The sequence below is a fragment of the Sebastes umbrosus genome, chromosome 12, assembly GCF_015220745.1.
Source record: "Sebastes umbrosus isolate fSebUmb1 chromosome 12, fSebUmb1.pri, whole genome shotgun sequence".
Classification (NCBI taxonomy): Eukaryota; Metazoa; Chordata; class Actinopteri; order Perciformes; family Sebastidae; genus Sebastes; species Sebastes umbrosus.
Window position 1 is genome coordinate 6,840,059 of NC_051280.1, and position 22,653 is coordinate 6,862,711.

Genomic DNA, 22,653 nt, shown 5'->3' on the forward strand with positions numbered 1-22,653 from the left:
ATGCTGCTTTTGTCCTGCATCTGTGCCATATTGGGTTTGGATGTGTACACAGGTGCCAAACCTTTTTTTTGTGTGATGTAACCCCCACACCCCGATCCGATGAGCTCAAGTACCATTTGATCGACACTACCGTCAAGTTTTTAGTGTAATTTGAAATGCATCTTGAGCTGGATGTTACCTAATACTAAGTTATTGATTAAGTTGAAATGTCAATGTTTAGGTCAATTTGGTTAAGTTTGCATTGGTAGCCTACTATTCAATTTCAATTTCATTAGCGTTTTTACTACCACTTGGGAGTGGAAGAAACCAAACAACTACAGTTTTTTTTACATGACTTCTTACATAGCGTACGTAATGTAAAATTACTCAACGTTGACGTTTGGTTTCACAGACACCGGTCTCCTGGGTGAAACCAAAAGGTCATCACCACGTTACAGAAGAAAAAGCAGGACTTCAAGCGAGGCGTTTCAGGCAGTTCAGGTGCAGTGTTTCAGTGGGGGAGAGTAACTCCCTTTGCCATGGACTTTGTAACTTTGCAGAACTTTTACATGCACAAAAAAAACTATATAACACACTAAAGGAAAGGGGAAGAAGTACAAAGGCATAATAGTTCCTCTTTAACTCCGCCTCCCAGCCCTCGTCTGGGTCTCATTCACATGAACGGAGGAAGTGAAATAACTCTGGATTCAGCTATTAGTGCATTTTACAACTTTTAGGACCTAATGAGTTAAAGGACCAGTGTGTAACAATTAGGGGGATCTATTGTCAAAAATGGAATATAATATTAATAAGTATGTTTTCTTCAGTGTATAATCACCTAATAATAAGAATCATATTTTTGTTACCTTAGAATGAGCCGATAATATCTATATAGGGAGCGGGTCCTCTTCACGGAGTCCGCCATGTTGCACCGCCATATTTCTACAGTAGCCTAGAACGGACAAACCAAACTCTGTTAACTTTTCCTGCTTGGGCCGGAGTCGATAACATTACTCGCTCCTGCTGCTCTCTCTCTTGCTTCACCACTCACTTCCCACGTACACACACTCTAAGCACTGGCTCTGCTCCAGATGGCCTATACGCTACTCTTACAACAACTGGCTCTAGAGAGGGACATTCGCGTCTTCGTGTCAGCCACTGTGGCTCTCCAACAACGTCTGGCACACGGGAGAGGCTTCAGTTGGTTGCAATCTGCAACCTCACCGCTAGATACCATCAGATCCTACACACTAGACCTTTAAATAAGGGCTATTCAAGTGTTCATACTGGTAAGCTGATTTATCTCAAAAGAATTATCCGCTGATTTACAGACATCTCTTTCCCAATGTACGTCTATGGGTTGTAATTTCACCGTTTTGTCACTGAAAATTAGCTTCAAAGCCTTCCTGGGGGCTTGGTTTCAACCATTTATTCATTACTCTCAGCTAACTACTTCAACTTCTCTGCTTTATTAACTAGTTTTCATGCAGTCAATCGCAACACGCTGTGGTTCTGACTCAAGTTGGTGGCGTGTACTGTGCAGCCAGCCTATATTAGTAGCTATGCAGTGGTTATTTATGTCAGCATACACCAATTTAATCATACTTTGTTTATTTCCATCCTTAACACAAATATGTGGATATAGTTTTTAATCAAATCATGATACCTATTTTTTCCACAATCTTTCCACGTACAACTGTCTACAGATTCGGTTTGAAGATGATGTTTTTCAGTGAAACCTATGATTACAGCTGCCGTCCACTCCTAATTGGAATAATTCACAGTTATTAAAATGAGTGAAATCAAACCATTTCTCTTTTTGCTGAACCTGAATCGCTCCAGTTTTACAGCCACTAATTTAAAGTTTTGTGCTGTTATTTTAAAAAAGGAGCCAAATTATCTTCAATTAAAAAAAAAAGAAGTTTTTTTTGTTTTTTTTCTCCCATTCCCACAAAATGTTGGAAAGAAGCTCATCTTTTTCTCACACAACTTGGCCCCTGTTGGCCTCTTGAGTTTCATGCGGATATATTTTTTGCCTGGACACAAAGAGATGGAGGGATTAAGGACATTGAGAAACCTTTCAGAAACCACAGCTCCCCGGAGAGCAGCATGAACCAGGGAGGCTGAGAGACCAGAAAGTGGTGGGGAAAAAAAAGAAAAGCGCTAGGAAGTGAGGAAGACAATTGTTCCCATAACCTTCTGGTTTTAAGTGCGAGGGCATTTGCTTGCTTTCACTCTGTAGCACAGCAAACACTCAGCCTCTCTCTTACATGAACACAAACCAAAGTGCCTCAGGTCCATTTTATTGTCTTAAGATTTCATTCATGATATTATACCACTTCACCTCCTTGGGGAACGCTGCTGTCTCTGCTCTCCACTTTTGTTCTCTCTTCCATCTTGATCGTTTTCCCTTGTGAGATACTTCAGTGACAATCCAGCTGATGTGGGACTCATAAGATGGTGTGAAGCAGGAAGGAGAAGGGAAATCTCATTTGCTGTAAATCTTCTTATTTGTGTCTTTTTCATCATTACAGTCACCACCCAATGTGTGTGTGTGTGTGTACTGCAATATAGGATTTTCATGCTTTGTGCGCATCACTTCACAGTTGAGGAACCTTTTTCTCATAGTTATTTGGCTAACTCTATTATTAGGAAATAATGCTTTTTTTTAATGAGAATAATTTTTCTAACAGCATGACTCGAGCCTTTGAAAATGCAGCAACACAATAAATCCTGTGTTTGTAAGGAAATGGTTTTTGCATCATCCAAACTTGATAGAGCTCTTTTTTCATTTTGGATGATATAGGCTATGTGTTTCTGATGCCCCACCTTTTCCAGCTGCAACATCAATAATTGTAATCCAATAAAATAATATTTGAGTGATTCATTTTACCTAAGTATATTCTGATGCCAATACTTCTGTACATTTAATATGTAAGTAAGAATTTGAATGCAGGACTTTTAATTGTAACAGAGTATATATATATATATATATATATATATACACTGAGGTATTACTACTTTCTTAGCCTATAAGCAAAACATCTGAGTACCTCTCCCACCCTTGCTGAAGAGGTTTATCCTGATACAATCAATTATTTTCTTCTCTCTCCTGCCTCTGTTTTATTGCTTACATGTTCTAACGGAGCTCAATCAAATCAAAGCTGTTTTAAGTTACTCCACAGAGACACACACGCACACACACACACACACACGCACACACACACACACACACACACACACACACACACACACACACACACACACACACACACACACACACACACAAAGCTTCTCTTGCACAGCGTCAGTGAATATTGCAGCAGTAAAAAAATAAGGCAGCGACTTGCTAAAGCCTTGATCCCTCTTACTTCTAACAGGATTTGACCCTTAAGTCCCGGAGCATGACCCTCATCTGCTGCAACACCATCATCCTGTTTAACATACACTCTCACTATTGTCCTCCTGACACAGACACACACACATGTAAGTGGCCCTAACACACACACAGACACACACACACACACACACACACACACACACACACACGCACACACACACACACACACACACACACACATGGACACATTTCAGGGCCCGAAACCATCACTCCATCCCATCCTCCCACACATGCACACTCACACATGCACCCACTGTACTGTGTGATGTAACAGCGCTTAATTTTACGCATAACACACAACCTGATGGATCCAGTTAAATGTAAATCGCGAACAACCGCTCCTGGCGCCACAAAGAAAGAAATAAGGAGATGACAAGGGATGGAGGATGGAGAGAGGAGGATGATGATGGAGAGGTGGTGGTGGTGACGGAGGGAGAGGGTGAGGGTGAGGGTGGGGGTGTTGGAGGGGGGGGGGTTAACTTGCTGCGAGAGGATGATACGATTGAGTGAGTGAGAAAGAGAGAGATAAAAGGGGGAAAAGAGAGGCAGGGAGGATGAGAGGATGCAGGGAGACGAAGGAGAGGAGAGATTGAGCGGGCAGCTAAGCACCAGATTAAACTCCGGGGTCGTCAGCTGTAAAACAAACAGTCCTTTTAGTGGGGATCAAATCCAGACTTAACCCCCCCTCCTCATCCTCTATCCACACACAAACACACACACACAGTTCGTCACAGAGGAGATAATACCGCTCGCTGAAGGAGAGGAGAAAAAAAAAAAAGGATGACGATCTCGTTGGAAAGCAAATTTCCGTCTACCTAAATTGCCCCTCGGGGAATGTGAAGTTTGATTAAGCCCAGGCAGAAGTCCTTCATTATATTTGTTTTCGTTCCCTCCTCAGCTTCTGTTGGTGATAGACTGGGCTAATATGTGGCACAGAGACACTACAGAGTAAATAAGGCATAGAGGAGTGTTTTTTTTTCCTTACAACTCTGTGTTTATATTACATCTTTACAGTACTATTCCCCCGACAACGCCGCTCGCCTCAATATTCAGCCCGTTTGTTTGAATCTCTCTTTCTGTCATGTGGTTCTGGATGCTGCCTGGGCGGCTCCATCAGTCCGAAGGCTCAATTTCCAAACTGTCAGCTTTTATACTCACTGTGAGGCCTCTTCCTTTGTTGTGTGTGTTGAGTGTGTGCAAAAAGATATGTCTAGTGTAAATCCATAAACTGCAGCAGTGTTTTTTATTGTGTGTGTGTGTGTATGTGTGTGTGTGTGTTTTCTTGTACTTCCATCTCTGAGAGGACCAATTTAAGTTTTGGTGGTAGAGATTGGGAACATTTTTTTTGGAAGGTCAGGACATTTTTGCTGCTCCCTCGCTGTTTGAGGGCTGAAGCACGTGAAAACTGACACATCAGTCTCCACACAATGTCCATGTTGGAGCTTTCAACAGTATAACACGGTCTTCATCAGCAAGCTTTGCTCAGTTGCCATGAAAGTGTAGATTGTCAAACTCAAATGTTGAACTAAGGAAACAAACTTGTTGTACAACTTAGCAAAATACCCTTCGTATCTACATAGGGAGCGGGTCCTCTTTCACGTTTTTAGGTTATACCGAAGGTCATTGTAGGTCTTCGACACGCTTGGGAAATTGTGGTAACCGTGGTACTGCCAGCCGCCGTCTGACTTCTGTGGGGTCAGATCAGTCTCAATATTCACAAATGCACACAGAAGGATTCGCAAATGTATTTTATGATTTATATATAAATGACTCTCTCCAAAAAAATATTTTTCAATGCACACAAAAATAGTTATCGTTGTATATAAATGTAAAAACAAATCCACATAAAAAAATAAGGTTCACAAATATATTTCTGATGCACACACAAATATGTCTTGTTTTAAATCAATGTAATAGAAATCCAAACACATATGAATTTTAAAATATTTGCAAGTTTCTTCAAAAACTCATTTGGATGTTGTTACATTTATATACAAACTGTTGAACCTGCATTTACAAACTGCTTGTCATGTGTGAACTTCACTGCACGTTCACGTTATCGCAGACTTGGAAAGGGAGGCGTGAGTTTAGGGGTACTCAGTTGGTTGCAATCTGCAACCAGACCACTATATTTCGCTAAATCCTACACACTGTCCCTTTAGAGAAATTGGTTTTCAGGACCTTTAAAACTTGGTTTTATGCTTATGTAAGGGTAAGAGTTGTTCTTGTGATAGTTTAAGTGTTTTAGCTGACCATGTAGTTTCTAAAGCATACTGTATATTTTTATATTAGCAGCCTCATGAAACTATTGATTTGAATAATCCATCACAGTGAAGATCCATCACAAATCTAGAGTTTATTTTCCTCAAAATCCTTGCATTGTTACATGGTAATGCAGTTTAGTTGCTGATATCTCACAACAATATAACCAACAAAAATGAATGCAGGCTGGACATAAATATTGATGGATTACATAACTCTAGCAAGTTCCAAGAGTCTGCTAATTGATTTTCCACCCACTGCATAAATACGGCTTACCAAATCATCATCAGTGATATAAAGTATCTTAATATGTTATACAGGGGCTAAAACATGCTCAATCAATGCTACGGCCTATTAAAATTATAGTTAGAAGCTATAGGGAATGCACGATATCAATAACGGTCCTCACAAGTATATAGGTGCAAATATAGGCTTGTGTTTGCGTGTGTGCGTGTGTGCGTGTGTGTGTGTGTGTGTGTGTGGGTGTGTGTGTGTGTTTGGTTTCAGGCTTTTTGCATGTGACCCAGGGTCCCCGGGCTGCTAAAAGCACAACATTCAACTCAATTAGCGGCATACATAATTGATAGCTGTCTGGGAGAGTATTTGTATTTACACTGGAATTAAAAGCCTCCGGTGTCAGCTGTCACATTTGAGGGGGGATAAGTGTGTGTGTGTGTGTGTGTGTGTGTGTGTGTGTGTGTGTGTGTGTGTGAGAGTTCTAGGGGGCGAATGTATAGGGGATGCATGTATCATAAGCCTAAATGGATTGCTGCTGGGAGCTTCCCTGTCTGTCTCCTTCTCTGCTGCAGACAGTGAAAACTAAATCACAGCTAATCCATCTACAAACAAAGCAGCAGCACTTTGTTTGGGTTAAGTCGTCCAGAATGATCTTGTAACCTACTTCTCACTGAAATCACTTTGTAAAACATACTTTCAGATTCAGTTACCTGTTTTCTGAATACAATACTAGACTAGTACCGATTTGATGGGAGTTTGTCTATGTTCCCTCAGCCCTATGTTCCCTCAGATCAGTACCTCCGCCGGTGCCATGCCATTGTTCTGACGCGCCATTATTCCAAAACCCCAATAGTCTGAAAAATGTCCCATTGGACCAAAAGCCCATTCGTCTGACAACCCATCATCCCAAAAACAAACGTCCGTTGTTCCGAAGGCCCATTGCTCAGAAAATTGCTCCAACTCGTCACATATTGCCGCATTGTCACACCCCTTGGCATCACTTTAGGTTTAGGCAACAAACCCACCACTTTGTTTAGGGAAAAAAGTAAATGGTTTGACCTAAAACTGCTCTGTTTGTACAGGGAAAATGACACTGAACATTGTGAACACAGGACTCGAACGAACAGCTGATTGTAACGTGAAAGTGAAACTTAACGTACGGGACACAAACAGCGGCCTCCTGGATTAAAGCCTTGTGTCTGTTGGACAACACCCCTACATCACCACACTACTTTCCCTGAGCGTTTACTGTTGCCGCGGATGGGTTTACTTTGTAATTAATGCGTCTCAGACCGAGGCTAAAGGATGCCTTGTGCGTCGGTATCACACGCCAACAGTCATGACAAAGTGTTGGTATTTGATGCCCTGGGAATGAAAACGGGCTGAAATACAACAAACAGAAGAAAATGGCTAATAATTATGAAGAATGACGTCATCGGACCTTCCTGGTCACAAATTTCTTTTCCTACTATGGCAAATAAAAAAAATTATGTAAATTGAATTGCTCATATGTTTACGTTTAAATTCATTGTATTAGACCTGATTCAGCTCTGTTCATATGTGATTCGCTTATGTTGAACTTGTTGAATGTAAAATTTAAATATTTTGAGCTTCCATACCCAAAGATTAAAATCATGTCCCTGCAAAAAAAGATTTATTTGCCCATTAAACACTCTTAGTGTATAGTTTCTTGGGCTTTTCTGCACAAACTTTAAAGGTAAAAAAAAAGGTATATCCTGGTAATATGATTTGTTAACCAGTTTTCTAGGAATTCAACCTTAGTTTCACTGAAGTGAGAGGAATACTTGAGACTCAAGGACACTGCATCTGAAAACACACCCCGAAATAAAAGCAGATCCAACTACTCCTCAGTATCTTCATCACCATGTTGTCACTATGTAAAACGTGTCACCACCTCTAACAACCCCCTGAGCTTGTGTGGCAGAGTATTGAACAGTCTGTTGTTGACCTGGGCCAAGGTCAGTGCTGTCCAGTGAAAAGCAGCTGTAGTGGAGTGAAGTGCCGCTCTGTTATTGAGTTCGTCGCCTATTTGATTCAGTGAGGAGAAAACCTCCCGTCACCTTCACTCCACTCAATCACATCCTCCTCCTCAGCTCGCTATAATACGCACCAATCCTGAGCGTATTAGAGTGCCTTCACCTATCGCCTCCCGGTTTTTTCTTTTTTTCTTTTTCTTTGTGTCTCTTTTCAGGTCTGACCCTTTATACTCTCACTTGTAATGGTGGTTTACGGTTGCTCCCTTTTCACTCTAGCAGCAGTTGACTCATCTCTGCTTACAAACAGCTCCTAGTGAGAGCATTCCACGTAGGGCTGGGACGAAGGTTTCTAAATGAATCTCCTGGGGGTTTTTTTTCAATGAATTATGAAAAACAATATTTTAGGGAGATTTAAAAAAATATAAATAAATAAAAATATTCAGTTTGATAGAAAACAAAAAAGCAGCAAATCATCACATTAGAGAAGCACTCAATTTTTTTTTACATTTTTGCTTGATTATAGACTTAAATGATAGATAGAGATGAAACAATTGGTAGATTAATTGATTAGTCAATGGAAGGAAAATGAATTAGCAACTATTTTGATTATCGATTAATGATATTAATGCCTGAGATGTGAGGATTTCCTGCTTTTCTTGACTATATATGATAATAAACTGGGTTTTGGATTGGCTCTGGGGGGTTAAAAAAGGGATTTTTTTTCTCTATTTTCAGACATTTTACACACAAAACTATTAATCAAGAAAATAATCAATAATGGAAGTAATCATTAGTTGCAGATATACAGTATATTGATTATCAAAAGTTTTGCTGGTTACATTCGGGAGGATGTTTCTGGATGCTTTGTCATTTTGAGACACTTTTAAAGTTATATTTTCTTTTTTAATCCAGTTCTTTTCTCAAAAGGCATCAACATCATCAGTATAAAATGTTTTAGTTTTGACCTCCCTATTTCTGGGATGGGGGAGAGAGGGAGGGATGTTGTAGGACAGAGAGAGAGAGAGAGAGAGAGGGGGGAGGTGGAAGAGTTTGTGGTTGGGGGGTGAGATGAGATAGAGGGTTTAAGATTCGGTCCATCCATCCTTCAGTCCTCCCAGACTTGAAGCGGGCCAGCAGGCAAACTGATCATTGTTATTCATCTAACGAAGCTTTATCCACTCCTGCTCCAATCAAGGTAACAGGACCAATTGAATTATTATCACTCTTACACAGGAGTCTTTAATTAGCTCGTGCTTTGTAAACGAGATGATTGTAAGAGAGAATTCTTCCAAGTGATTAGTTGAATTAGATCTGAAATTCGTCTACTTGTAAAAAAAAAAAATCCCCTCTATGTCGACCTTTTGTGCTTGACTGGCATGATGATTCTTACTTATCGTTTTTAATTGTAGCATTTAGAGTAATTCTGGCTATCATTGGATTGATGGTGGATTTAGATTGGCATGTTTAGGCACTTAGCCAGTACAACAAGCTTCAATTTGTAGTTAAAAGCCAATAAAAAGGGAGGAATACAAATGTCAGAGCCAAAATTGCAGAGGAAACATCACATTTTACTCATTTGTTTGCAATCCTGTTTCAGCATGATTGCATTTTTATCGTTGTGTCATGTTGTAATTAGATTTTTTTTTGTTTTGGCCTTTTGATGGCAGAACCTGTTTTTGTCTAAATGGCACCCTAGAAGTAGAAAATGTCTTTGGCTCAGCTCTCCCAGTTTAACCGGTAATGTCCCCGTGACCCTGCGGTGATCATGTGTGAGTGTATTGCTGCATGGGAAAAGGAAATAAAATAAGAGCTAAGGGGAGACATCGTTTTTTTTGTAGCTCCAAGATAAGAGGATATTACAGCTCGTGGAAGAGGGCTTATAGGAGAGGAGACATCATTCAGTGGGGGAAAAGGGTTATGTGAAGTACTTCTTGAAGAGATTAGTTTTCAGCCTTCCAGGGAAGATGCAGGGTGCCTCTGCTCCAAATCGCCGGGGAAGGTCATTGTGTCTGTGTGGTGGACGACGTGTGTGTTTATTGGATGAAATTATAGACAAATATAGAAAACAGTATCTGCAGGGAAAGTGATGCTTTCACACATTTACGTTACTGCTAAAGAGTCTGATTAGCTCTAATCACAAATCAGCTATTAGATTAGCAAATGTAATTTCAAGCACATTATGATCTGACAGAGATCTATAAACCTTATTTACAATTATGTTGATATTGATGTAATATCTGGACTTAGGCTTAGATTTGTCATTAAATTAAATACGTGTGAAGATGATTTACTTTTATAAGTGATATTAAGTGCAGAAGTTGCAGTAATCAGTTACATCTGTGCTTTGTCGTGACGGCTAATTTAACACCACATGACAGCTAATTCATATTTCATTTAAACAGCTTCTTTTTTTTCTCTCTTTTCTGGCCTCTCTAACTTTATTCTGATGATGATGATCACAGTGATGAAGATACTGTTTTTTGTTATGTGTATTGTGTTTTACTCAGATGCAGTGCAGCTGTAGCTCTTCAGCAGGACACCTTTCAGCGCCTTACTGGAGTAGAAGTAAGTGTGCGCTCGTGCTCCTTGGTCTCGGCTATTTACGTGTGTGGGTTTGTGTGGGTTTAAATTTGTGTGCTTGGAGATCTTTCCTATTTACGTAAGAGTTATTATATATTCATTCTTTGCTGTGTGCATCTGCCTGTGGCACGGTGGTAAAAATAGATAAAATCATGAAAAACAAACATGTCACCCCTGACAAGAGATGCAGTCCCCCTATTGACCAATCAGCAGTCAAAATTGTAAGTTGGCCTGGTCATTTTTAGTGCCGCAAGCACACTTTTTACCCACGCCAAGGCCGAAGGCCTAGGGAGGAGGCTATGTTTTCACCGGCGTTGGGTTTGTTTGTTTGTCTGTCTGTCCGTCTGTCCTTCTGTTAGCAGGATTACTCCAAAAGCTCATGCTGGATTTGAATGAAATGTTTTTGGAGGGGTGGGCTGTAGCACAATGAACAATCGTATTAGATTTTGGTGGCGATCCGGATCATGATCCGGATTCAGGAATCTTTTTAAGAATTCCAATCAGCCTGAGCATTAAGACCACAGAGTATAACACATGCGCAGTGTGACTGATGACGCGTTGATGACGCATGACCCCGCCTTCTTCCTCCTTCTTCGAGTAGAGAGATACGTGTGTGGATGTGTGTGCGGGAGCTGCTGTCCCTCCACGTTGAGGAAGAAAAAAGCGGTAGATGACGGGATGACAGACAACGTAGTGTAACGTTATACAGACATAACGAGGATGCTGAATGAGAGAGGCATCCGCCGATACGTTACACGGAAACACACCGTGTTAAAAATATACTGCCTACTGTCACTTTAAGTGCAGATCTAATCACTATTGTAAAGAATCAAGTCTTGACGCAATGAATTTCCAAAAATATGTGTTAATTAAAAATAGGATCTGGTGGCATCTAGCGGTGGGGTTGCAGATTGCAACCAACTGAAACATCTCCCGTGTGTCAAGCGTGTTGGAGAACTACGGTTGCCGACGGAAAATGTGAAAACGCTAATGTCCCTCTCTAGAGCCAGTGTTTGGTTTGCCAATCTGGGCTACTTTAGAAATATGGCGGCTGACTCCTTGAAGAGGACCCGCTCCCTATGTAGGTATAAACGGCTCATTCTAACCTAAAGAAAACACAATGTTTTGTATTTTCATGTGATTACACACTCGACAAAACATACTTATTAATATTATATTCCATGTCTGCCAATAGATCCCCCTGAATGCTACGCACTGGCCCTTTAAGACATGAAATAAAATATTTTTTTTCATCAAATTTCAGGTTTGTTTGATGAGCTAAACCAAAGAAGCAGGATAATGAGGTGCTAAGCATTTCTTTTAGAATGTCATGTCTAAATGAAGTATTTACAGATATCTGTCATGCTGTGAGAAACTTAAATCTTTGTAACAAATAATCACGTTGTGAACATAATAAGCTTGAAATTGTTTTCTCAGAATGAAGGGGTGATTAGTTTGTGCTCACAGGAAAATAAAGCGTCATGATCACAAGAAAAGATAATGGAAGAAATAATTACATGTGCTCCTCTCTGGCCCCAGATATAGTTTTGCATAATTTCTAATTCTTGAGTTGTGAAATGTTTCATTTCTGCATGTTTTATCAACATCCAATTAGTAGTCATTTGTGACACATTGCTGTAAAAACTAATTAACAAATAAATAAATAAATGGACAAACAATCAATGGAGAATAAGGATGCAGGAATCTCTGCATATGATGGATCTCAAACCTCAACAGACGGGACATCTGAGGATGATGAGTTTGGAGCACACAGTTATATCAGGAGCTTTTTAATAAAGCGTAGCAACTATTGTCATTTTGAAAGTGCCATAACACTGGGGTGCCTCACTTTCTTTTCGAGAGTTGCAGTAGATGAGAAGATCGATACCACTCTCATATACAGTAAATAAGAAACTGCAGTCAGCAGCTGGTTAGCTTAGCCTAGCATAAAGACTTGAAACAGCTAGTATGGCTCTGACAAAATCTGCCTACCAGCACCTCTAAAGTTCACTAATTAAAGGTACTAAATTTCAAATTCAGAGCATATTTATGATTGAAGGATTGCCTCCACACGGCTCTCAACATGGCGACTTTTGACCCGGTGGCTCGCAGTTAACGGCGAAGAACGTATATTATTGCCATGAAGTGAAAGTCAGTTTTTCGTTCCATTGCAACATCAGCGCCCAGCAGCAAAACTACGCTTCTGCCATTTTGGACTGAAAGCGACTACCGGCCGCCAATAAAACGTCCGCCTACAAAGTGCCGTACAAAAGTAAAACAAAATTATTTCTGTTCTATTGTGATATATATAATGTCTCTACCAAAATGGCCTGTGTTGAACAATAAAAATATTAATCAATAAGAGTTTACAGTCCAAAATGGCGGCAGCGTCTGTTGTCAAAAAAAAACACACGAGTTTTGTCTCTTTGATTCTATACTCTTTGCTAACAGTGCTAACAACGGCAGCAGTGCTGACAGACCTAACAGTGTTTACCTGAGGGGGAACCGGAGGGTGGACGCTACGCTTCCATGACAACACCGAGGGTCGGTGCGGTTTTATCAGCGATGCAGAGTGGCGGCGATTAGCCAACCAGTGGGACACACACACAAGGACTCACATACACTAACATGCATGCGCAGCTACGTAAAACAAAGCACAGAGAAGCTTGGATTACAACACACACAGGTCAGGACGCCATTACTCCACTAATCTTTACATAGCAAATAGTTGTTTGTTGCTATATTAATACTGAATGAATTTCAAATTTAGCACCTTTAACATGTTAGATTTTGTTTGCTCAGTAGACATGACAGTGGTATCAACCTTCTCATGTGACAAATAAGCGTAATTCCCAAAATGTCGAACTGATTTGTGATTTTCCCAATCAAACTACACAACTGACAAACAATTCAATAAATACATTTCCTGTCAGGGACTCATCAGGGCCACACCACTTTAACTTTAAAGGTCCCATATGGCAAAAAGTGAGTTTTTCATGTCTTTTTTATTATAAAGCAGGTCAAGGTGCTGTATAAATACTGTGAGTGTATTGAGACGCTCAATCCATAGAGAAATACACACAGGTCGTATTCAGAAACTGTGTCTTTGAAACAAGCTGTCAGGATTTCTGTAACTTTGTGATGTCACAACTATACAACATATAGACCATTTCACAGTTTTAAACGTAAAGATTGTAAATGTTCCCTGACAGGAAGTAAACATGGCCCCAAGCAGTTGCTTAACAACGCAATTCTGTAGAAATGCACTAAAACGGAGCGTTTCCGACGGAGGGTAAATACAGACAGACAGTATTAGGAAAATAAAGGGTTTTTGAACATTACAGTATGCGCACATGTTCTAGTAGAAACACAAAATGCAAGTATTAATCTGAAAATACGCATAATATATGGGATCTTTAAGCGATGGTGTCAGTGACTTCCAGGTCATTTATAGGACTTCCTCCTGTCTCTCCAGCAGTGCTCTTCCCTGACTGGGCCTACAAACCAGCCTGGTCGCCGGGCTCCCGACAGGTCCAGCTGTGGCACTTCCTGCTGGAGCTGCTGGGGCGGGGCGAGGGCGGGGCCATCGGCTGGGGAGGGGAGTGGGGCGAGTTCGTCATCCGGGACCCCGAGAGACTGGCCAGGCTGTGGGGGGAGAGGAAGGGCAAACCACACATGAACTACGACAAGCTCAGCCGGGCGCTCAGGTGATGGACATATTCATACTACAGCATATGCACACACACACACACACACGCACACACACACACACACACACACACACTCTTTAACTGTGAATGTGTGTAAACCTCCCTCTCTGTGCAGCTTCTCCCTCGGGCTGATGCTGTAAATAAAGTGTTCCCCTCGCCAACATATGTTGTCAAATTAAAATTTAAAATGCCCACAGATGTAACATATGCCATTTGGGAAGCACTTTTATCTAAAGTGCCCTAAAGGAACATGAGGGCATACCATAGACATACACTTACACAGCCTGGTATAAACAAACACACCCGCACACACACACACACACGCACGCACGCACGCACGCACGCACGCACGCACGCACGCACGCACGCACGCACTCACACACACACACACACACACACACACACACCAGTATCCAGAAGACATAGTCAGAGTGTAGCCTGACACAGAAAACATTTTACTTCCAGATACTACTACAACAAACGCATCCTGCACAAGACCAAAGGGAAAAGATTCACCTACAAGTTCAACTTCAGCAAACTCATTCTGGTCAACTATCCAGGATACCCACCACCACCTCCACCTCCACCTCCACCTCCACCACCACCACCACCCAGCCATCAGGTCACCACCACATCTTTACATCTCATATCACAACTTAAAGGAACAGTGTGTAACATTTTGGGGGATCTACTAGCAGAAATTGAATATAATATTCGCTGTTTTCATTAGTGTATAATCACCTGAAACTAAGAATTGTTGTGTTTTCGTTACCTTAGAATGAGCTGCTATATCTACATAGGGAGTGGGTTCTCTTAACGGAGTCCGCCATGTTCCTATAGTAGCCCAGAATGGACAAACCAAACATTGGCTCTATAGCAGTGGTTCTCAAACTGTGGGGCGTGCCACACTAGTGGGGAGCAGAGGCATGACAAGTGGGCCGCGTGTGACTGGGGGAAAATGTGCTGTGCAATTAATGTTTTGACGTCAGAATCTTCTGGTGTTCATTCAGACAGGTAGTCTGTAGGTTTACAGGATGGACAGATATTTGACAGGGACAAAAACAGACAACGTGCCCATCAGTCGGTAATCAAAAGAAAATATGACGTAGTAGGGCTGCACCGAGTAGGTCGAAGCTTCATTCATAACGTTGACATTCTAATTATTATTAAACTTATAGAAACATTAGCCTACCGTCCACCTTCTCAACCCTGCTCTCTCTCAAACACACACAGAGTGAGCGACGCGGCGCTCCGTCCATCTCTGTAATTGCCTCAGTCCAAAAGTCCAAAAGTCAAAATTTATTGAAAAAAGAGAGATCGTATTATTTCCAAAATTCACTATATGTTTATATCTAGCGAAATATTTTGCTTCAGTCCATATTTTTTGTCGTTCAGCTTTTCAAAAACAACAGTTTCACTGCAGTTAAAAAATCTCCCGCATGCACCGGTAACGGGGCGGTCTAGCAGCAATCCAACAGCACAATAAATTACATTTATATAAATATAAATAATAATGAATGCGGTGGGAGATGAGGAGAGACCAGTGTGTATTTTATGTTTGAAAACTTTTGCAGCTGACAGTGTGAGACCCAACAAATTAAGAAGACATTACATCCCAGTCACGTCAATAAAATAAAGTGGTTAGATAAAGTTTAACTCTCATTCAACCTATTTAACATGCTAGAACTACCGACTGGGGGGAGGGGCGTGAAAATATTTATTCCTCCAAAGGGCGGAATGACAGAAAAAGTTTGAGAACCACTGCTAGAGACAGATTTTCATGTTTTTACGTTACCTGAAGGCCACCGTAGTTCTCCAACACGCTGGTGAAACTGCGGTAACGTGAGCCGCAGAGGGCTAATCTGTCATACCTCCATCTACCGTCTCACTTCCGCTGCTCCTAAAGTAGTGTTATTATGGTAAGGATGGCCTCTGAGTCAGGTCACGTTACTAGGAGTTACAGTCTTGGAAAGGGAGGAGTGAGCGGAGGGGTACTCAGCTGGTTGCAATTTGCAACCACACTACTAGATGCCGCCAAATTCTACACACTGTCCCTTTAAAGGACTCCACTGTTTGGAAAACTGGCTTCTAGATTTTATTGAGTTTTATTACACGGCTTTGTTGAATACTTGATTCTGATTGGTCAATCACGGCATTCTACGGTCTGTTATTTCTTTATAGAAAACTGTTGCTATGTATAACAGACCGTCGCTATGGGCGCAGTTCTGATCTCAAACTCTAGAATATCATTTCTGTGTCAAATTGTTGATTTCTTAAGTAAGTAGCCATGTAACAAGCGGGATAATGTACAGCTGGTGTGTCATTGTTGTGAAATAAACTCCTTCAGGGCGATGCAAGACCCCTCCTACAGGGTTTATTTCACAACAGTGACTGGCTCTCTGTACATTATCCATTACTTATATAAAAATGAGAAGCAACTCTTTTGTCTCTGGGAGATAACTGTAGTTTTATTTCTCATCACAGAAGCTGCAATTTAATCAGTTTAATCAGTCCTTTAAAAAGAGTTTTATTCCAAAAACGCTTTAAGTAAAAAATATTAGACCAACCTTTAACCGTAGTCAATAAAAATGGACCGATTTTAATAGAAACAATTTATAACAGGAACTTTATAATTTCATATAAAACTGGCTGACTTGAATAGAAATCATTACTGAAACTGTATTATTTAATACAAAATTGACTGACTGACTGACTGACTGACTGACTGACTGACTGACTGATCCTCTAATGCAGAGGCGAGTCAGTGTGTTAACGTTATATCATGTTCCCAGGCAAACCAAGGGCTGAGGTCACCTACCATCCTTTAGAAAGCACTGTCATTTATAATTAAAGCGCTGTATAAGTGCAGTCTATTTAAAAAAAGTACCATTAGTTTTTGTAAATTGAAATCCCAGTTTGGAATAAAACTCTTATTATCATGTATTGTAATTACATTTTTTTGTTTAAATATATATTTCAATTTTAAATGACACCACCAGTGTATAAAACATCAGCAACACCTTCCTGCTATGAAGTTTATTAATGTCTTAATCATCTGAAGTGCTCGTATAACGTTTCTACCTCCTCTCAGCTATATCAACTTTGATCTATATTTAAGTCAGTAATAGATCCCCGGTGTTCTTAATGTCTTGTGCACACAGTATCAGACTATATTGTATTGAAAGGTCAATGTTCCCATTTCAACCATCCTTCCATCTCATCCTCCATCCGTCCATCCTCCAGTTGGTGCAGAGCGGCCCTCTTCCCTTTCCTCTCCTCCCCGCTGAGAGTGCTCTTCCTCTGTGTGGAGGAGCAGGCTCGGTGATGGACAGAGGTAAGAACACACCCATCAGTGATTCCCCCGCACAGCAGGTACATCTGCAGACAAGTCTCACAGTGAGCCGGTTACAGTCGGCAAAGTCGTTCAATCTGTTTTTATTGTCCCTTTATTTATTTATTCTGTCTGTAGCCTGAGAGTGAAGGCAAACACCAAAACAAAAAAGATATTGGAAATGAAAGGATTAGGTGTTATTCTATATTTTTCTTATTGTCTATAAGTCCCATGAAAATACCGAAAACCAACAATGTGCTGGTCCTGTCTGTGGCTTTCAGCCCCAAACCCACCAGTTCCTATACTGAAGACGTAAACCTTATAAATGGGCCATAAGGGTCAAGGTTCAGGTGTATAGTAGGGTTGGGCTGACTATTAGTGAGATGTTTGATAGATAATCATCAGTAATGTGCATATACTGACTGAGTGGGTACAGACAAACATTAGAACAGTCTGGTAAGTTCAGAAAATTACATCACTTTACTCTAATGCAGCCTTTAACACCAGGAAAAGACAACATTTATGCCATATTACAATATCCAAAATCTAAGATGATAGTCTCATATCACAATATTGATATAATACCAATATATTGCCCAGCTCTGCTTCATAATGAGATGCAGTTGTAGCCCCCTCAACACTACACACAGAAAATATAAGAACCAGGGCTGTCAAAATGAATGTGATAATAGGTTTTAGCAGATTCAGCATCATATGAAACAAAGCCTAAGGATCCATTGGTACCAACCATGTCATACTAGCTTGTCAAGAAGGAGGATAAATAACGCTCCAAACTTGTGCTAAATTTTGGTGAGGAAAAACTGTCATAGCCATTTTCAAAGGGGTTCCTTGACCTCTGACCTCAAGATCTGTGAATGAAAATGTGTTCTATGGGTACCCACGAGTCTCCCCTTTACAGACATGCCCACTTTATGATAATCCCATGCAGTTTGGTGCAAGTCATAGTCAAGTCAGCACACTGACATACTGACAGCTGTTGTTGCCTGTTGGGCTGCAGTTTGCCATGTTATGATTTGAGCATATTTTTTTTATGCTAAATGCAGTACCTGTGAGGGTTTCTGGACAATATTTGTCATTGTTTTGTGTTGTTAATTGATTTCCAATAATAAATATATACGCACATTTGCATAAAGCAGCATATTTGTCCACTCCAATGTTGATAAGAGTATTAAATACTTGACAAATCTCCATTTAAGGTACATTTTGAACAGACAAAAAATGTGTGATTAATTTGCGATTAATTGTGATTAACTACGGACTATCATGCGATTAATCACTCTTAAATATTTTATTTGATTGACAGCCCTAGCATGAACAAATATTAAAATATTTAAATTAGGATGTTATAAAATAAGCAATAACAAAAGTATATGAAAGTAGCACTAAAGGAAGGAATAAAAAGCTAAACTAAATTATATTTACAAGGAAGATAAATCATAAATATCATAAATAGATCATAAACATGGAGCCCTATTTACTACTACTACTACTTATTATTGTCAGCTATTACTACTGATAATAATAATATTCATTAAATCACAACCATAAAGATTTTGATCTATTCATACGAACCAACATGTTAAATATTTATTACATACAGTAGCCTATACAAACCTTCATACACTAATACACACATGCAAACACATATTTTTTTTAAAATGTCTCAGTAAAACAGCTGGACACTGTAGTTTGCTGGCAAACGTGTCTCAGACAGGAGTAAATTGTGTATTTGTTGGGGACTATTTTCAGCCGTGGATTGATACACATTTGGTGTTCTAATGAGTATTTACAACAGCAGGGTGTTTCTGGGTTCCTGGTAATGAAGGGATATGTCACCCAGCACAACAGTGAGGCTCATTAATGTGTTTTAATATTTTTTGGACAACCACGGAGCTCTATGGCACAGAGGAATAAGATAAACAATACTTTTTAGTAGGAGCAGCCCATCGTTGGACCCTTTAGGCCTCTGAATTAAGCATTCAGTAAAGGCAGTAACTGCAGTATTAGCTGGATATCGGAATCCTTTTCATCTACCATTGACTTTAAAATGTATCACTTTTCCATCCTGCTCATATTCACTCAGCTTGACATCACATAACTCACTCTTAAATGCTTGTATGCTGCAGATTTCACAAGTGCTGGAATTTCTTTTAGTTCAAGTCACGAGGAAATTGCTTCTCTACTGTGGCTGACTTGTATGTTTTTTTTTTTATTTCAAGGTGAAACTAGATGCGTGCGGTGGGAAATAATGCATGGATGTAGTTCAGTCGTGACCTTGAAGACAAAATATTGGGTTTCTCAAAATGAATAAAGCATCTGTGGTGTAACTGTGGTATCCTTTGAGAGTAAACACCAAAAGAAGTGCTCTACTACTACGCACCTTGAAAATACTACAGGTTTATAATTTAGTATTTCATGGGTTATTAGTTGGAGCCCCATTGATTAACTAATACAAATGTGCAGCTTCTACACGCAATAGAACTTTGATATAAAATACATCAAATTATATTTCTTTTGACAAGAACATCTTAACTCAAAGTCCCCTTACTTACTTAATTTCAACCACATTTCACAGTCTTCCTCTGCAGATTTTGTTCAGTTGCCATGGAGATAGCTAAAGTTTAAAGCTCTGGAAAAATCCAGTAAGTGAACCTTGAGTTTGAGCGATTGGAGCAAATATATTTTTAAAAAAGTAATTTTTATAAAACGGTCACTATATCCTGACAGTAGTGCATGAGACAGGTAATCTGAAAAAATCATGTGTCCTCTGTGTCCTCCGGTGCTCCTGACGGCATCTGCAAGATTTTGCAGACTGGAAGAAAACAACCAATCAGAGCCGAGCTGGAGCCTCGCCATCTCTGAGCAGCTGTCAATCACTCGCAAACTCCGATCAAACTAGGCAGCGCTGATCAAATAGGAAAGTTTGTGACCCGGACGCCATGTTGAGAACCGTTGAGGAAATACCAAGCACCGCCCACCAGCCGGAACAAACTTTCTCGCTTTACAGCTAAACAGTACACTACAAGATGTTTCTGAACACATTTGAGTAGAGAAATAGGTATTACAGTAACATAATATTGATTCATATTTGATCAGCGCTGCCTGGTTTGACTGTTTGATCGGAGTTCGCCAGTGGTTCACAGCTGCCTCAGTTGAATGAACAGCCAATAGGAACGCTCTCTCTCTGAAATGACCTGTGATTGGCCAAAGTCTCCTGTCACGGGATTTTTTAAAGGAGGAAAAAAGAGCCATGAGGAGGTGCAGAAGTGTAGTTTTCTCTCAGAACACTTGAATTACAATATGCTGAAATGTTATTATGGATTTTTTCCCAATGATGCCAAAAACATACTGCCGCTTTATGCTTTTTTTTTTGGGTCAAACTAAGGTCAAGAATGGACTTTCACGCTTTCAACTTCTTATTTTTTCTGTTTCTTCTCCTACTTTTGCCATAAAAATGCCAAAAATGTGTAAGTTATATTGTGTAGCATCAGCTAACAAGGTGAAAAAGACAGTTTTCATTTAGCTGCGAATGACTTCAACCTGATTTAAGGCCCATTCAATGCTTCATTCTGGAAAACAGATTTGTTTTATGAATGTATGAATGTTGATAAATGAATATCTGAGCTCCTGTTGTCTTTTTCCCACACATGAAGCTCATGAAGACAAATTCTTCTGATTGATGTGACCGTCGTTTTGTTTCCTGACAGCAGTCCATCCTGTGCCTCACCCCTTCCTGCTCCCGTGCTGCCTCCCTAAGCCCATCCAGACACCCCGGGCTCTCCACGGACATTTCCCCTTCATCTCCATCCCTGCACGTCCGGGGGGCCAACCTGAGGGAGTCAGGCATCCCACCTCTCCCCTCGACCCTCCACGTCAGTGCCAGCGGCTGGCCCCACAAGAGCCCCACGGCGTGGGATCTGCACCACATCAGCCGAAGCCTGTTTGGTGGAGTGAAGCAGACTGAAATTCAAGGAGAGGAGAGGAGAGCGGGGAATGTTGCACAGATGGGGGAGAGAGAGTGAGGAAGAGAACCAAACTACAACAGATGGACTGCTTTTTCCTCCTCAGATCTCTCAAATCGAACTTTTTTTTTTTTTAGCTCATTGTACAGTAGTTTATTATTCATTTTATTTATTAAGTTGGGTGTGTGTGTGTGTGTGTGTGTGTGTGTGTGTGTGTGTGTGTGTGTGTTTTTTATTGATAGTAATACTGTGGAAGCCACTTTTCTTCTGTCAGCACTTCACACCACAGTTGGGGGAATTGCACTTGTAAACAATTAACAACATGGTACTTGCGTTTGAGTAAATAAAGCAGTGCACTCAACTTGCATTATTCAGCAGTTTGTCTTGCATTCTCCCTCCTACTTCATGAAAATAATAAGAGCTGCATCAATGATGCATTCAAACAGACACTGTGAAATTTTCATGAAAGGAGCTTTCATGTCTTCTTTGACTTTGCAGCATCAGGACCAACCGCTGGTGTCGGCGGGTACCACTCCGACACTACAGGGGGCGCTGGAGCATCTCTGGATTCCCGCGAACTTTTCACAACACAGCTTTTCCCGGGAGAGAGTCAGAGCAGAGATGTCTAAGAAAACAAGAGGTGTCACTCTGTTGATATTTTTTTCGTGCACCATAAACCAAAATCAGATTACTTGGAAAACTGCAAGATATTTACTTTCACACGTCAGAGTTTTTTTGGGGGTAATTTCAACTGTATGTATGTATTTATAGGTTATGTAAACACATAATTTATGCTGGTTTTGGCACACTGCATTCTTAATACCAGTATGATATCTTTCAATATTGCAAACAATATCAAAGAAAACCAAACATAATGAACTTCCACATAAGTTAATTATAATTTTGTATGGTATTTAACACTGTTACACTGCAACAACATGTTTATTTTTTCCTGTTTTCATTGTACCAAATCAATCTAGCAGACTAAACCAACATCCAACAGTTAAACCTAAAAAGAAAAGCGCATGTCTTTATCATAACGGAAAACGATAGGGTTTACTTTTACACGTTAGACTTTGTTTTTTCAAATAAACATTTTTATATATTATTACATTATTCCATGTTTTTGTAATTATGTTTTGCCATGTTTTTTTTTGGTAATTTCAACTGTGTG

At 40.3% G+C, this 22,653-nt stretch overlaps 1 protein-coding gene across 1 annotated transcript; it reads left to right on the forward strand.

The window, feature by feature from the left end:
* Positions 1–423: 423 nt before the first annotated feature.
* LOC119498761 (ETS domain-containing transcription factor ERF-like) lies at positions 424–21,680 on the forward strand. The gene is given in 7 exon segments (XM_037787811.1): positions 424–480; positions 10,383–10,440; positions 13,931–14,162; positions 14,631–14,787; positions 17,409–17,499; positions 21,225–21,337; positions 21,339–21,680. Coding segments are annotated over 6 exon segments (852 nt in total). The 5' UTR covers positions 424–480; the 3' UTR covers positions 21,540–21,680.
* Positions 21,681–22,653: the final 973 nt, after the last annotated feature.